General features: G+C 42.4%; 1 protein-coding gene across 1 annotated transcript in view; it reads left to right on the top strand.

The window, feature by feature from the left end:
- Window positions 1–17,412, top strand: part of HMCN1 (hemicentin 1) — a 342,169-nt gene that overhangs the window by 282,075 nt on the left and 42,682 nt on the right. Inside the window, exons 74-85 of the mRNA XM_032783448.2 lie at window positions 342–469; window positions 1,032–1,188; window positions 2,648–2,769; window positions 2,967–3,131; window positions 3,316–3,423; window positions 10,959–11,096; window positions 11,225–11,359; window positions 12,283–12,552; window positions 12,963–13,153; window positions 14,592–14,805; window positions 15,850–15,984; window positions 16,193–16,383. Of these exons, the coding sequence (XP_032639339.1) occupies window positions 342–469; window positions 1,032–1,188; window positions 2,648–2,769; window positions 2,967–3,131; window positions 3,316–3,423; window positions 10,959–11,096; window positions 11,225–11,359; window positions 12,283–12,552; window positions 12,963–13,153; window positions 14,592–14,805; window positions 15,850–15,984; window positions 16,193–16,383 (1,954 nt within the window). The remainder of the gene's footprint in view (window positions 1–341; window positions 470–1,031; window positions 1,189–2,647; window positions 2,770–2,966; window positions 3,132–3,315; window positions 3,424–10,958; window positions 11,097–11,224; window positions 11,360–12,282; window positions 12,553–12,962; window positions 13,154–14,591; window positions 14,806–15,849; window positions 15,985–16,192; window positions 16,384–17,412) is intronic.

Genomic DNA, 17,412 nt, shown 5'->3' with positions numbered 1-17,412 from the left:
AGTGTGTTCCTCACTTGGATTTTCTCAGTTTAAATAAGTGATAATAAAAAATCTCCTCTTTCATAACATCTACAAAGCTGATGTATTTCCATTTGAAAGTCATGATAGGAGTCAGTTTTCATAATTACTGTGTAAGAGGCTAGCAGAAGTGCAGAAAGACAGACTCAAGGCAGAATGAGTGTAATATGTTCAAAAAGGAAAATTTTATATGGCCAAATTAAGGTGCTACACATTTTGCCTACCCTTGTGCCCCCTGTGTTCTTCTGTTTCTCTTTTCTCACAACACTTAGCCACAGTTCCTGCCATGAAAAATTAAATTAATGCCTATAACTTTGTTTTAGATATTCAGTGTTAGAGGATGGGTCCCTGTACATTCACACAGCACACGTTACCGACACTGGACGATATTTGTGTATGGCAACCAATGCAGCCGGTACTGAACGCAAGCGAATTGATCTACAAGTCCAGGGTAAATATTTCTTTTTCAGATAAACACAAGTGTTCTGCAAAAACTGGACATATTGGATTTCTTGATTGTTGCTGAATCTTGAAATTTATATTAGTAATGGACTGGAACTGTAGAAAAGCAACTCAGAGCCTGCTTTTCAAGTACTCACGCTTTGGGCTATTTGGATCTGGGACACTGGTTCAGGCCATTATAGAGAAAAGGGTCAATGAAAATCAGATCCAAGCACAGAATATAGATGTCCCCAAAATGCAGAATTATTCACATCTGGAATTTTGTTTAAGGGTTCTCTCTAGTTTTTTTTTTTTTTTGTAAGCCCTTAGAAATTCTGTTTGTTATGAACACTGCCTAAATATTTGTGAACAGAAAAAACAATTGTTCTGTGTTAACTGGTGTGTGTACATCAACAGGATATACACAGAACTGAGAGACATTCCCAAGTGCATTTTTTGACAAATTTATAAATGTCAAATGATCCGTGCTACAGAAAAGGATAGTTTCAAATAGTTCAACTTGAAAAAATATACATTCTCTTAAAATTACCTGGGCTTCATATGTTCTTTAGTTCCTCCATCTATCGCTCCTGGACCCACCAATTTTACAGTTACTGTAAATGTCCAAACCACCCTGCCCTGTGACACCACTGGAATCCCCAGGCCAGCAATAAGTTGGAAGAAGAATGGGCATTTCCTTAATGTTGATCAGAATCAGAATACATACAGGTGAGAAATGCTCTAATCTTTGTTGAGGGCTAAATTCATCTCTGGTGCAATTCTATTCAGAGATTGGTTCAGCCTATTTTAATTTAATTTAAAATTTGCTTTTAAATAAATATACAAACTTCATTGCATGACTGTTAGTAGAAGCACTGAACTGGTTTACTGGTGAATTAGTTTAAATAAAACATTGCCTGCCACCTGATGTACACATGTTTAATAATAAAGTTCAATTCTTTGCCTTGTATTTTAACAATGTGTGTCTATTTGCATTTGACTTAATGTATTTTACTCACCTCTGAGATCCAACGAAGAGGTCAAAATAATGTACAATATGCTCTTTTCATGGTATTTATGTTCCTGGTTGGTGGAAACACTGAGAAAACCAGAGAGAAAAAGCTCAGACATTCCATTTGTATATAGGCCCTGTAGACCCTGGAAAATTTAATTTTGCCAGAGTGAGGCACTAACATTTGATAAGAGCAAACTGTTGCAGCTCAGAACAGCAATAATTAGTTCTCAGTTTGCAACTGTTTGGCCAGATGGGCCACAGTGGTGCACAAAGAATGGCCAAAGGTGAGAAAAATTCCTGAGGATCCTCTGGAACTGTATGGGGTTTGCTCCTCACATGAAAGAGTGGTGGGTTCCTCCTTCAAACCCTGTGGATTTATTACTGTGGAACCCCAGTGTCTCATGTCTCTACCCTCCACCAAAGCCAGGCTGCAAGGGATCCTCTCTGGCCAGGGCTGACCTATAAGAAAGGGATGGTGGGGAAGACACTTTGCTTTCTTTTGGCCCTGACCCCACCAAACATTGTCTTCCCATAGTGGCCCAGATTCCACTCTCACAGAGAGCTCTTAATGGGATACTGGGAATGGGTTTGGGGCCCCAGAGTTGGCTCCCATTCCATGCCAGAGCAGTGAGATCCCCATGTAAAAAGCTCCATCTCTGTGTGCTCTTATTTTACTGTGTAGGTAAGAAATCTTTCCTGACACTTATAGTGCTCAGCTTACACTCTGAAATGTGTGAATTGACTTCTTACCTAACTTCCATTAAATGTTTACAGTTGCTATTTGCAAGTAATTAATGTTACTGTAGTAACATTGTGGCTCTGTACCATTGTCTTCTGTTGTGAAATCTCAGACTTGTTTGCATGTCTGTAATTATATAATCCTCTGGTGGCTTGTCTCAGAGTCTTCTATAAACCTTAAACAAGTCTATAACTAACAGATTGCCTTTTAGTTCATATTTACAGGTCTGCGCTTTTAGAACAGAAGATCCTGTGTTCAGTCAAGTCTTTAGTCCATGCATCTGCAGTATGAATACTAAATATATAAAATAGTGCAGCCATTTTTAAAATTCAGTAACAATATTAAAATCTGACCTCTTGTGGCAATGAATTCAATGGACTGACAACGTGCTGAGTGAAGAGGTGTTTCAATATCTCCTAATTTCTCTATTTCAGGCTTTTATCTTCAGGTTCCCTAATAATCATTTCTCCCACTGTGGATGACACGGCAGTCTATGTGTGCACTGTGTCAAATGATGCAGGAGAGGATCAAAGAACAATTGATTTCATTGTACAAGGTAAAGCAGACATTGTAAATGCACATGTATTATGATACCACAAATGTCTTCAGGACAATCCTTTATTTAAATGAGAACTGTAATTTTGATGCTTATTCTATTGAGCTTTTGCTCTTGTTAAGAGGACATTGCTATATGCAAACCTCTATATGACATGAGAATGGTTAATAATCCTGACACTGTTCTTCTTGCTTTAGTGCCCCCATCCATAGCAGATGAAGCTACAGATCTTTTGGTAACAAAACTGTCTCCAGCAGTAATTTCCTGCACTGCTTCAGGTGTTCCTTTCCCCTCAATTCACTGGACCAAAAATGGGATACGACTCCTTCCCAGAGGAGATAGCTACAGGATTCTGTCTTCAGGTATTATGCATGATTTGAGTAGATGCAGAAAATGCTAGAAGAAGGTGCATTACTATATTCATTGTAAATATTTTGGAATAAAAATCTAGGGTTCTTAAACGGTATTATGGTTTCTCTGTTTTCTTTGAACATAAGATAGTGTAATATACTACAAAACTGTATAATGAATTCTCTTTTTTTCTAGGAACGATTGAAATAACTGCGGCACAGTTAGACCATGCAGGAAGGTATACCTGTGTGGCCCGGAATGCTGCTGGCACTGCACACAGACATGTTACTCTTCATGTTCAAGGTGAGGTGGAAACTTGAATAGAAACATGTTTTATAAACAGCTTTAGTTGGTTTTGAAAAGAAAATGTTAGCATAATAATACAGAATAATGGCGGGACCACATTGTGCCAGTCTTACTCATGTTCAGTAGTATCTTACTCATGTGAGTAGTTTCATAGATATACTGGCTACTCGGGAAGTAAGATACCATTCAACATAAGCAAGCATGTGAAAATTTGGCCTTATATAAATATATTCGTATCTAGTGGAAGCTACGAAGTGTGGGCCCTTTTAATTTAGACTGATTCAGCACTCGGAATACAATGCAGAAGCAATCATGCATTGATGAAGGCATTCACTAAATGATCTGATAGCTTTTTCCAGCTCTGATGCCTAGGATATTATGATTTGGCCACAGGTATGACCTGCTTTGATTTTTTTCTGTTAGGGCTTTTTCTGCTTTGTTGTTTTGCTTAATTAGAGTAGATTCATTAGGTGAACTAAATATGCAGGGCTAAATTCTTTAATCCATATGCTGAGTAGTTCCATATTATGCAAGAGTAGTCTTACTAGGCTCATCAAAAGGATAATAGAATCCAGCTCTCAATAGTTAAATGTTCTTAGCCTCTCACATTGTACAATTTGTCTTCATTTTATTTTCCAGCCATTAAAATATTACAACTTCTTCAATGTACACTATGTGTATTCCACACGTAAGTATGCAAGTGTACCTGGACCTGAGTCTGGAATTTTTTTATACAAGCAGTATCTGTTCACCCACGCATGCGCCCTAGCTCCGCTTGAGTGCCAAACTGAGGCATAAAAGGGTCGACGCCTGTCCAGTTCCTTCTTAGCACTACCTGATATGAGTCAGAATCTTGGGTGTTCTCAGCTCCTTTCTACGGCATCATTGCTCTAAAGATATTATATATTCAGTTTTTAGCATTTTTGTAGTTTTTATCGTGTAGCCTAACATAGGTTTCCCCCCTTCTGTTCCCCACACGGAATTCCCACCCCCAAGAAGTATGGGATTGTGCCCAGTGTCCTGGGGTGCAAAAACTGTGTTTCCTGCTCTCTCCTTTTCTGTGAATGACAAACATCAATTCTGCCTCTATTACCTAGGTGAGGCTCACATCTCTGCCAAGTGCAGCATCTGATGCTCCTTTTCCCCCAGAATTCATGAGGGTTGGGAACTGAGACTTAGAAAATATATGATGAAGAAGGAATGGGATCCCAATCAGTTCTGGACTGAGGACATCCCCTTGTATATCAGTCTCAGCAAGCAGGCAGCACCCCTCCAAGCATGAGCTTGGGGACGAGGCTAAGACTGCTAAACCTAAGGAGGAAGCTTCACATGAGAGTAAGGGGCACTGTCATAGATGCAGGGATGAGTCATCTTTGTCTAAAACTGCCCTGAAGAGAGAGGATCCCTCCCTGACCATCTCAAAATTGGAAGAGCCAATACACATGCGCACTGAGGACTTAGGCCTGAGTATATCTTCTCAGCAGGAGAAGGAAGTGCACAAGGGTATAGCTCAGACGGTTCCGACATTGGCTCTGATGGTGAAGACTCAGGAAAAACAGCTCCTGGTGCTCCCATCCACTTCTAGAGCCAATGCAGTATAGTAACGCCTCACTTAAAGTCATCCCGGTTAATGTTGTTTCATTGTTATCGGGAACATGCTCGTTTAAAGTTGTATAATGCTCACGTCTAAGGTTTTTTGACAGCCACCTGCTTTGTCCACTGCATGCAGAAAGAGCAGCCCATTGGAGCTAGCTGGTGGGGCTTGGAACCAGGATGGACCGGCAGCCCCTCTATCAGCTCCCCGGTCCCCTAAGTTCCCTGTGTGGCAGCCGCCCAGCAGGCTATCAATTGCCAGGCAGTTCAGCTGTCCCTCCCTGAACTGCTGTGTGCTGCTCCCAGGGCTGTCACTAGCTATTCTGGGGCCTTACGCAGGGGAAGCGGGGGTGGGAGGGAGGCCTGAGTTGGCTTGGGGGTAGGGGGAGCCACCGTCCAGCTCTCACCGGTGGCGCAACTGGGGCTGGGTTGCTGTACTTCCCACTGCCAGTGAGTGCAGGCCCGGCCCTGCTGCAGAGCTCAGGGGAGTGGGGTGGTGCTGGGGCAGAAACAGGCAGGGCGGATTGGGATGGGGGTCCTGGGGAAGAGCCAGAGCAGAGGCTGGAGCAGCACACAGCTGCACAGGGCACCAGGAAATGTGGTGCCCCATATTTCCTGGTGCCTTATGCAGCTGTGTACTTTGCATATGCGTAAGGATGGCCTTGGCTGCTCCTACCTTCTGCCTTGGAGCTGTTCCCGGGAGCCTCCTACTTGTTGTGCAAGGGGAAGGGGGAAAGAGGGGTGCTCATGTCAGGGTGTCCCCCTCCCCTCTGCTTCTGGCCCCCATTCCTTTACCCCATCGGGCCATCTCCACAGAGCAGAGTGTGGGGGGACATGACAGGACTCAGAACAGAGGGAGCTCGCTGGCAGCAGCTGCTGTCTGAACTTGCTGATCTACTTAAAAAGGCAATGTACTTAGAGTCGGGTCAGCGTACTTAAAGGGGCAATATATGTCTGAGACACACACACACACACACACACACACACACACACACACACACACACACACACACCACACACACACACACACACACACACACACACACACACACACACACACACACACACACACACACACACACACACACACACACAGTGTGTGTCTCTCTCTGCCATGCTGTCTCCCCTCCCTCCATTCATGCTACCTTGTAGAGTGTGAGGCTACATTAACAACCATGTGTTAACCCTTGAGGGGTCAGCCGAGTGCTACTTCATCATTTAGCAGTAAGGCATTCCCTGGGAAATACCTCTTCCACGCTTTGATTTCACCACCTCAACCAAGCTTCACAATGATCATTGCTATGTACAGTATTACATTGTTTAAAACTTTTACTGTGTGTGTGTGTGTATATATATATATATAAAAATAAATATAAAATATAGTCTTTTGTCTGGCAAAAAAAAATTCCCTGGAACCTAACCCCCCATTTACATTAATTCTTATGGGGAAATTCGGTTCACTTAACATTATTTTGCTTAAAGTAGCATTTTTCAGGAACATAATTACAATGTTAAGCAAGGAGTTACTGTACTCATAGTGACACAGTCCCACAGGGAGCCAAGTGTCATGGTGACTAAGAAAGCTCCAGCTCCACCAATGGACTCTCCTTATACCCCAGAGCAGTCTGAGGCCTCAGTCACCCAGGAGGACATCTTTTTTCTTCCCTCTCTGCATTAACCTCTCTGTTGGGACAGGCTTTATTCCAGGACATTATACCAGAGGAAGAAACTACCCTGAGGATGCAGAGTCATTCTCCTATCTCACATGCCAGCCTCAAGGTGCAACCTTTGGTACCATAGGTTCTGCCAGTAGTGCAGGATCTGGCTTTGTCTTTGGATGAATCAGAGGCACCACAGGAGTCTGTGCGGTACCAGACAGAAGTCCTCAAAGATTAGACTTCCAGCCTCCAACCAGACACAATTCATGAAGGGATAGGTTGTACCTTATGTTATGGGGTCCTCTGGTGCCAGTTGATCTATCTGTTGGCAATATTGGGGGGCTGTGGGCTCCCTACCCTAGATTCCCAGGATCAGCTCATAAGCCCTATTTGCCATCACCACCCACAACCATCCCCATTGGAGTATTTGGAGGAGGAAGATGAGCTGGATTTGCTGGTTCTGGGAGCAATCTTCTTGTCTTCACCAGATGAGGTGGTTACTCCATTTCCACTGGAAGACTTTAAACAATAAGCAAGAGCTTGTGCCCAGGGGGTCATCAGAGCTACAGATTCACCTTGAGGAAGTCCAGGATCCTCAGCACAGATTACTGGACATGCTGCAGCCTGTAGAGTGGCCCTCCTCATCAACAAGGCCATTATGGATCCAGCAAAGGAAGTTTGGCACACTCCTGCTTCTGTTCCTCCCACCCGTAAGAGGGCTGAGAAGCGTTAATTTGTTCTGCCCAAGGGGTGAGAGTTTTTGTTCTTTAAGTGATTGCACATGTCCATTCCACTGTAGGTGTGTGTGCACACCTCGTGCACAGTTGTCATAAATTTTTCCTAAGGAGTACCTGTTGGGGCAGCATGAGCACTCTCTGATGCTTCACACTATTCCACGCAGACATAAAGGGTTGCACTGCCCCCTTCTGTTCCTTCCTATCACCAGTGACAGTTGTTTGTTGGACCTGCGATGCTTGTTTTTTTTCATATCCTTTTGTGTATATACTACCTTGTAGTGTTAGTTTAGCATTGTATAGCAGTTCTGTAAATAATTAGTTATAGATGTGTTTTACAACGCTGTCTTTTTAGTGTGGGGTTACCAGTGCCCGATTGGGCACCAAGATCAGTACTGGACTCATGCCCTATTGTATGCCTTACCTCCTATTCCTCTCCTGCCCAAAGTGTTATCCAAAGTCAAGCAAGATCCTGCTCACCTTAATCTGATAGCCCCCGTCAACACTGTTTTTTTACCCTAATAACACTATTGGTCAGACTTCCGCCGTTTTTATGAGAGAGGTGAATCTTATCTCCCAGGACAACAGCCACCTTCTTCATCCCAACCTTCAGGCTCTCTACCTGCCTGTGTGGATGCTTCATTGTTGAAGTTTGCTTTAAGGGGGTACAGGAAGTCCTACTTTGACTAGGTCTACTTACTGTGCTAAATGGAAGAGATTCTCTGTCTGGTCCACACCAGGAGGCATTCCTCTATCTCAAACTCTGATTAGTCATATCTTGGATTATCATTTGTTTCTAAAGCAACAGGAATTGGCTCTTAGTTCCATTAGAGTTCAGCTGGCAGCTATGGATAACTGGTTTTGTTTTTTTTTTCAAACCTTGTGTCCTTCAGGTTTCTAAAAGATTTGCTTAGATCAGTGGCTCTCAAACTTTTTTACTGGCAACCCCTTTCACATCACAAGCCTCTGAGCATGATCTCCCTAATAAATTAAACACCCTTTTAAATATATTTAGCACCATTATAAATGCAGAAGGCAAGCAGAGTTTGGGGTGGAGGTTGACAGCTCGCGACCCCTCATGTAATGACCTTGTGACCCCCTGAGGGATCCTGATCCCCAGTTTGAGAAACCCTGGCTTAGATTATACCCACAGAACCATAATTTAGTTCTGTAGTGGAACTTAAATTTAGTACCAGCAAAAGTTGATGAGCCCCCAGAGACCATGCCAGATTCAGACAAGTTGTTCTTCAGTCTTTGTTCAAGTAGACTCCAAGCCCCCTTGTTCAAACTGTTTGTGAGTCATCTAGAATGGAATGGACATGTGGAATCCCTAGAAGAAAAATAAATGGTTACTTACCTTTCTGTAACTGTTGTTCTCAGTCTGCGACAGCTGAACATGATAATCTGAAAACTAAAATTCCACATGAGCTCCTTTGTGTCAATAATTCCCTCTTTATACAAGGGCACATGGTTCATGGCTCTCAACATGAAAGATCCATACTTTCACAAAGACATTCACCCAGCCCACAAGAGGTTCATCAGGTTCCTCTTTTGGTCAAGACCATTACCAATTCAGAGTCATCTCCTTGGACTGGTCACAGCACTCAGGGTCTTTACAAAGGTGTTTTTTTTAGTGGTGGCAGTTTGGATGAGAAGATTTACAGTCTTCCTATACCTTGATGACTGGCTTCTGATAGGCAACTCCCAAGAAGAATCACAGGTTTGGAAGGGACCTCAGGAGGTCATCTAGTCCAACCCCCTGCTCAAAGCAGGACCAATCCTCAAACAGATTTTTTTTATCCAGTCACCTAAAATGACCCCCTCAAGGATTGAGCTCACAACCCTGGGTTTAGCAAGCTAATGCTCAAACCACTGAGCTATCCTTAGCCTTCTGCCTTCCGTTGGTATTTGTATCAACCATGAAAAATCCATGTTGACCCCGGCAAGGTATATGAACTTTATAGAGGCAATGCTGGGTATGACCACAGCAAGAGCATACCTACCTCTTGAGAGGTTCCAGGCCATGAGCACTCTGACAGCAAGTACCTATCATACTCAGGATGTCTTTCTCTCCATGTTTCCTCATGCAAACATATGACACCACTCACCAGGCTTCATCTTCATTGCTTATAAGCCTGGCTTCTCCATGTACTCACCAGAGAAGGGCAACATAAACAGCAGGGTGTCTGTTCCATCCAAGGTGTTGGACTCTCTTGTCTGGTGAACAAAACCAGAGAAGTTTTGAGTGGGGATCCCTTTCCTCACACCACTCCTGACGCATCCATCATTACCAATTCCTCCCTCTTGGGTGGGTAACCATATGATCTTCACTCATCCTGTCACAACTAGATTTCTCAGATCCATTCCACCATTGGTGAAGTTCACATCTTAGTGGGACCTCAATTTTGTTCTATCATATCTTATTGAACCTTCCTTTGAGCCTCCAGCAACATGCTCGATGGCTGATCTGTCCATGAAGGTGACCTTTCTAACAGCTATAATATTAATCTGAGTCAGTGAGCTTTGGGGGGAGGGTGGAAAGGAGAGGGCGGCACATGGGGGACCTGCCATATACTACCTTCTCTGAAGAAAAGGTCTCATTATGCCACCACCTCAGATTAATCCCTAAAGTAGTTTCCAAGTTTCATGTGAGTCAGGACATCCATTCACTAGCATTTTTCCCAAACCTCATGCCTCAGAGGAAGAGAGAAGGATGCATATGGACATTCAGAGGGCTTTGGCTTTTTATCTACAAAGAACAAAGGACATTAGAAAGACAACTAAACTATTTGTTTCCATAGTGGAGCAATCAACGAGGTCAAGCTATAATGGCTCAGAGACTTTCTAAGTGGATGTCAGGTTATATTATCCTTTCTTATCAACTAGCTTTTATTCCCCCGCCCACCGACCCTGCACCCCCGGAAGGGATGAGGGCTTATTCCACAAGAGGGCAGGATGCTTCGGTTACAGCTCTGAGAAATGTACCCTTACTAGAGATATGTAAGATAGCTTCTTGGAGCTCTTAGCAAGCTTGCACAAGACATTACACTTTGGTCCAATTGTCCACCGCAGAAACAGCGATGGGGACAGCAGTAATAAGGTCAGATGTCACTTCTGTGTCCTCGCACACACCTGTTTGACTATTGCTTGTTAATCTCCCATGTGTGGAATATACATAGGGACCATCACTCAAAGAAGAAATGGAAGTTACTGTAACTGAACGTCCTTCGAGATGTGTGGTCCCTATCTGTATTCCACTGTCCATTCTCTGCTGCCGATTGTTTGGACTATGGTAAGAATGGGAAACTGGAGAGGCATCAGCCCACATCATGCTTTATGCCCTTGGTTTGGAGATGAGGAAAGCTATGGCACAAGTGCAGGCCAATGGACAATGCTTGTTTAAAAAAAAACAAAAAAACACCGGTGCACATGCATACCCATATGTGGAATACAGATATGGACCACACATCTTGAAGAACCTCCAGTTACTGGTAAATAACTTCCATTTCTAATCAACTGCCTCTTTCTGTGCCATTCCAATTCATAGAGCTACCAGCTATTCAGGTGCAGCCAGGAACACTAGATGTTATCCTGAACAACCCCATTCTTTTACCATGTGAAGCAACAGGTACACCTCTTCCCATAATAACGTGGCAGAAGGAGGGCATCAATGTAAACACAACAGGTATCTTAGCTTTATGATGCTAATAATTCTGCTGTAGCATTTAAACTCATGTTCTCATTCTTTAAAGATTTTGATCTAATTACCTTATTTATAAAAATGTTTTTCTACCTTTCTTATGCATGTTTTAGGCAATAGTTATACAGTTCTCCCCAGTGGTAGTTTACAGATTGCAAGAACAGCTGTTGAGGATGCTGGCACTTACATGTGTGTGGCTCAGAATCCAGCTGGTACTGCCCTAGGGAAGATTAAGCTAAAAGTTCAAGGTAAGTCATCACCATAACTCCAGTTTTATACACAAGAAAGCTGTGCATATTCATGGTTAGTGTGATCACTGTTCTGAGCAATGTATATGGACCAAATTCATTCCTAGATGACCTGCTACGGAAGGCACTGGGATTTATTTCAATTTTCACTTACAGCAAAATTAGATCTACTGTAGGTTTTAAGATTTTTCCTCTATAATTTGGACTCATTACTTAGTAAACATTTAAGATTGTAAAATTAGTTCCTGCAAACAAATAATTGAACTAGTCAATTCCCTGCAGCGGCCAGCAAATATTTCTTCTCTACCTTCAGAGACAGCAATACACCACAAAAAGAAAAACAAGATTGGTTTTTATCTCACATGGAGAGCAATGGAAACAAAAAATATAGCAGGGATATGAATTGTCATTACTGTGTGACTGTGCAGTGCAATAACAGGGCTTTAACAGATTCTCTCTCATGTGCTTCACGATGGATTCACACCTCCATGACAATCCCACTTGAGCTGCTACCAATAAAGAATACTTATGTAAGGTGTGCCGGTAATGGTCCACAATTCACCTTTAAGTACAGCCCCTATTAACTTCATGACCTTCACCATTACAGGTATTGCTAAGAGGTATCAGTCGTGATGCAGTTGTTCTTGCCCTGCCCAGAAGGACGTAGCTCTGCACCTTCCTTCCCACCAGGGCAGGGCATGTAGTGTGCTACCAATAGAGTGTCATCTATTTGCCTTATCTTGCACTTGGATTTGGATGCTGTTTTGCAACTGTAGCTAATAGATGAAATTATTTAGCAAGAAGAGTAAACTATGTTTTTAAAATTATTCTGTATAGGAAATAAAGCATGTGTGTATCTGTGTATGTGTGTTTAAGTTCATACATTTCCGAACAATGTGTTTTACTTCTTCATTTTCTTTCAGTTCCTCCAGTTATCAAACCTCATTCTAAGAAATACATAGTTGCTGTGGATAAATCTGCCACTCTGCAGTGTGAAGTGGAAGGCTACCCAGTGCCTGAGATCGCATGGCACAAAGAAGGACAGCAGGTTACAGAGTCTTTCAGGCAGCGAATTCTCAGCACTGGGGCTTTGCAGATTGCATTTGTACAGCCTGGTGACTCTGGACATTACACATGCATGGCTGCAAACGTGGCAGGATCAAACAGTTCTAGCATGGAACTCATTGTGCACAGTAAGTACGACTAGAAAGGAATGACATAGGCTGGCCCATTATCGTGACAGAAGTCTCTTGCACTGATGTGTTAGAGGCCAAAGTTGTAGTGAGAGACTTCAGGATAGTTAACACCAGCTAGCATAAAACTCTTGCTGTATGACATAAGCAAACCACTAACTGGCTGGCTTTAGGAAGAACCAGCCCCTGTGGGTATGTCTCTACATAATTTTCTTTTGTGTAGGTTCCACATCTTTCTCTGGAGCTTTGGATACTGATCACTTTAGGAGACATGATTAGAGGAGACATGATTAAATGACCCACTGGTCGGGTCTGATGTGTCGCGTCTGATGTTTCTACACCAGTATCTGGCTGAATGGAAGGCTGAAAACTATAGACAGTAATTAATTTCTTTTTAAATCTCCCCATAGTTCCACCTAAAATCCGTAGTTCAGAGGTGCAGCACACAGTCATTGAGAATTCCCAGGCTGTTCTGTCATGTGTGGCTGATGGTATCCCAACACCAACAATAAACTGGAAGAAAGACAATATACCTTTAACAGACACAATAGGCAAATACAGGGCTATGCAGAATGGAGATCTCGTTTTGGAGAATGCTGTTGTAAGTGTTATGAATTTGAATCTCCTCATTATATATTGTGTATTCTTTCACATGAAAATTGAGCAGCATGAAAGGTTTAATTTGTCTGGAATGAATTAACAGAAAGATTGTGTAGAGTCTATAACTCTTATGTCAAAAGAAAGTCCCCGCAGGTCAGAGTTGAGGCACAGTATAGGCTTACTTGTGAAAACATGCTCTGAAATTACCCAGTTGCTCCTATTCTGTGGATAAACAGAGGACCACTGGTTCCAAGAGTGCTGATCATGGGAAATAAATTCACATTTTTAGAACATAACTGCATAGAATACACATTGTTAAAACTGTTCAGTGCTCTCTTAAATTGAGTATGCTGAAGGATTTCATGGATCATAGTTGTTTTTTTGTTTAGAAGGTCAGCACCCTCCTTTCTAGTGTTTTGCATGTTATTTTTACAGCCTAAGAAATGTATAGCATGATGAAATGTCAGCCCATTGTAAAGCCTCTAATGAGCAGAGGATGCTGAATGCCTCCAGTGCGGTGCTGTATGCTTTCAGCTCTCCTTAGAGTCAATGGAAGGTATGGGCAGGCAGTATGTCACAAGAAGTGCCCAGTACCATTCAGATCTGCCCTAAAATGTATTAAATAGTGGAACTATTTCTGCAAAGCTTGCAATGGAAAGCTCTTGGATTTGGCCATTTGGGCATTTTCACCAAGGAGCCTGCATGTCAGCTAACATCTGGAAATTCCAGATCAGTATATTCACATCCCCTTTCTTGCCCAATATTTTTTTCTTCTCTTCCACATTATATACCTTTGTGTTAGAAGGAGTCACGCTAGTTCCAAGCATACTGTCCTTATTAAGAGAAAATGTCTGTTGATGGCAGGGGAGCTTTGCCAACATAAGGATTGTGGGGTCCAGCTTAATGTTATGAAGTGCCACTTTTAAGGCTGATTTTGTCCACTCTACTTGCCATTACTGAAATTATTACTAAGCTCAACTGCTAGTCACATTTACCTTTTCCCTCTTAGCTCTTTGGATTCTCTTCTGTGTAGTGTGAATTCTTTATTGTACCTTCAACTGGAAGGACAGTAAGATGGACAGCTCCATTATTTATGATACCAAGCTGTTCTGTGCATGGCTTCCAGCCAGTTTTAAGGTTGGAATAGGAAGTCAGCCTATTTCACTTACTTGTCCTTGCCATATCTGTGATGTATTAGTCTCAGGTAATCTGCTGGATTTGCGACACTCAGGTTTCTGTGTCATTCAGTCAAGTTAGGCTGATGAGACTGATTCATGTAGCTTCCAATATATTACTAGCGAGTTGCCAAAATTTAAAATTCAGTCAGATGAATGTTCCAACTGAACTCAAGTTCCAAATTGTTTGGGACCCTCCCCCTCATTACAATTGATGATGTTCGAGTGCCAATGCCTCCCCCTGTTTTTTACCTCTTCTTTCAGCCTGAAGATTCTGGTAGTTATACCTGTGTTGCCAGCAATGCTGTTGGTGAAGATATACACACTGTCAGTCTGATGGTCCATGTGCTCCCAGCTTTCACTGAACTGCCTGGAGACATAGCTTTGAATAAAGGAGAACAACTCAGATTAACTTGTAAAGCAATTGGGACTCCAATACCCAAAATAACTTGGACTTTTAACAACAATATTGTCCCTGGTGAGTGATATCAGTACTTAATTGTCAGTCTGACACAGATTCTTTCCCCCTCCAGAAGTGGTGTTGGTGTGCAGTGATGTCAGTTTGAGATTACAGTATAAAGTTCATAAGAGGAAAAACATGGTATGGCCTGGGTAACAAAGTGTCTAGACCAGTGTTTCCCAAACTTGGGACGCCGCTTGTGCAGGGAAAACCCCTGGTGGGCCAGGCTGGTTTATTTACCTGCCGCGTCCACAGGTCCGGCCGATCGCAGCTCTCACTGGCCACGCTTTGCTGCTCCAGGCCAACGGGAGCTGCTGGAAGCTGTGCAGGCCAAGGGAAGTGCTGGCTGCCGCTTCCAGCAGCCCCCATTGGCTTGGAGCAGTGAACCGCGGCCAGTGGAAGCCGCGATCGGCTGGACCTGTAGACGCGGCAGGTAAACAAACCAGCCCAGTCTGCCATGGGCTTTCCCTACACAAGCGGCGTTCCAAGTTCAGAAAACACTGGTCTAGACAATGGTTATATCTGGAACTTGTTAACGTAGAATACCAAAACTACAATTAACATTAAATTGCCTCTGTTCCTGGACTCTGGAGAAGGGCTTTAGGAACCCTGTCTCCTTGCTGTGTCAAGGTGCATGTCCCGTATTAAAATGTACACATTGAGTATAATAAATATTCCAGCATCTAAGCACAAAAGATGACTGCCACAAGCACCTGTCTGAATAAAACTTCACTGATGGTGGAATGCAAAACATGAATGGACTGAAAGGAGAAGCAGGGCAAATTCATTCACAATAGAGTGACCAGTCAAGGAACACTGTTTGACTTACTTCTTCAACCCTCTAAAACATACACGCAGACAGGGAAAGGCATAAAAAGGTCTGTAATCAAAGGTGTCTCAGAAATTAGTCCAACGCAATGGTAAGTTGTTTTATAGAAGCGTACCATTGAGCCATGCTGCTAAGCAGCCTTGTAAATCTAAACCTATTCCTGCAAAATATTTATCACTTGTTGATATTTTCCAGAGCTACTTCAATGTTTTTAAGACATTTTCTCCCTGCAGCAAAACTTGACAATGCTAATGGACACAGTGAACTAGTTATTGAAAGAGTATCTAAAGACGACTCTGGTACCTATGTGTGTACAGCAGAAAACACAGTTGGCTCTATAAAGGCTATTGGATTTGTGTATGTCAAAGGTACGTGTAAATAACTGCAATATCAAGCACAATCAGTGACAATTTCACACAGCCTCATTTTTAGTTGTATCCAATAGCACTGCCATGGTTGATTGGGAAAGGGGTAACAAGTTGAACTTCAGATCTTATGAAAACAAAGAATGGTGGATTCTTATCAGTAGTTTCATTTCGAATCTCTTGCTTTCGCTTTGCTTTTTATCATTTTCAGAGCCTCCGGTCTTCCAAGGGGATTATTATTCTAGCTGGATTGAGCCCTTGGGTGGTAATGCTATATTGAACTGTGAGGTCAGAGGAGATCCACCTCCAGCAATCCAATGGAGCAAAAAAGGAGTTGGCATTCAGATTAGTAACAGGATCCGACAACTCAGCAATGGTTCTCTTGCCATCTATGGCACTGTTGTGAGTCACTAGTCATTGCAATGTGTTTGTGTGCTACATTTAATTATTGTAAGTAAATACATTTATCCAAGAGGGTGTCTATTTTAACTGAATATAAATTTGCCTTTATTAAAAAAATATTCTGTAGTTACTCTACATTTTAAAAAGATGTAATTTTTTAGTGCAGTCTAAAATATCCTGCTCAAATTACTGTGACCTCACTAACAAAGCAAGGGAATGTTGTATCTGTTCTGTCTATCCCCTAAAAACTTGCAGAGCTGCATTTTCAATAGGACTTAACAAAGCCTCAAAACTTGGGCAAACAAAATCTGGTAATGAAATCCTGGCTCTATTGAAGTAAGTGGGAGTTTTGACATTGGCTATAATGGTACCAGGATTCCCCCCCCACCCCCATTGTAATTACTCTGCCCCTAAATCCTACATTTGAAAGTTCAACCTGGTTAGCTCCCCACCTCCTAATATGCATGTTCAAATTGCACGTTCATGATTTGCACATTCAAGTTTAGGAGCTGCAGTTGAAAATGTGGCCCTTATAAAAGGTTTTCGGAAAAGCTTCTAGATTTGCAAATGTAAATAGTTGAAGAAAAAAACCAGACGTTAGCTTAGTATTAATAAAAGTAAAATGTGCAAATTGCTATTAAAATTTTTGGTTACTGAGTAGTAACAATAGTAGTCTATAGTCCTCTTTGTATTGCTACGTTTATAATCTATTTTATATACTTACACATCCAGCACCATACTGTGTAGGAATCTACAATATTAACAAGCAGATGGTTTTGACTTAGGTGACTTGAAACCTACCATATACGTTTCAGAAAAAGACTGAGGCCACGTCTACACTACGGGATAATATTGAATGAGCTAAAATCGGTTTTATAAAACTGATATTACAAACTCGATTGTGCTCGTCCACACTAGGCACATTAATTCGATGGTGTGCGTCCATGGTCCAAGGCTAGCATCGATTTCTGGAGCGGTGCACTGTGGGTAGCCGTTCCGTAGCTATCCTATAGTTCCCTCAGTCTCCCC

Source organism: Chelonoidis abingdonii, chromosome 7 (assembly GCF_003597395.2).
Source record: "Chelonoidis abingdonii isolate Lonesome George chromosome 7, CheloAbing_2.0, whole genome shotgun sequence".
NCBI classification, from domain to species: Eukaryota; Metazoa; Chordata; order Testudines; family Testudinidae; genus Chelonoidis; species Chelonoidis abingdonii.
Note: the sequence above shows the minus strand (reverse complement) of the source record. Positions and strands in the feature narration are given on the sequence as shown.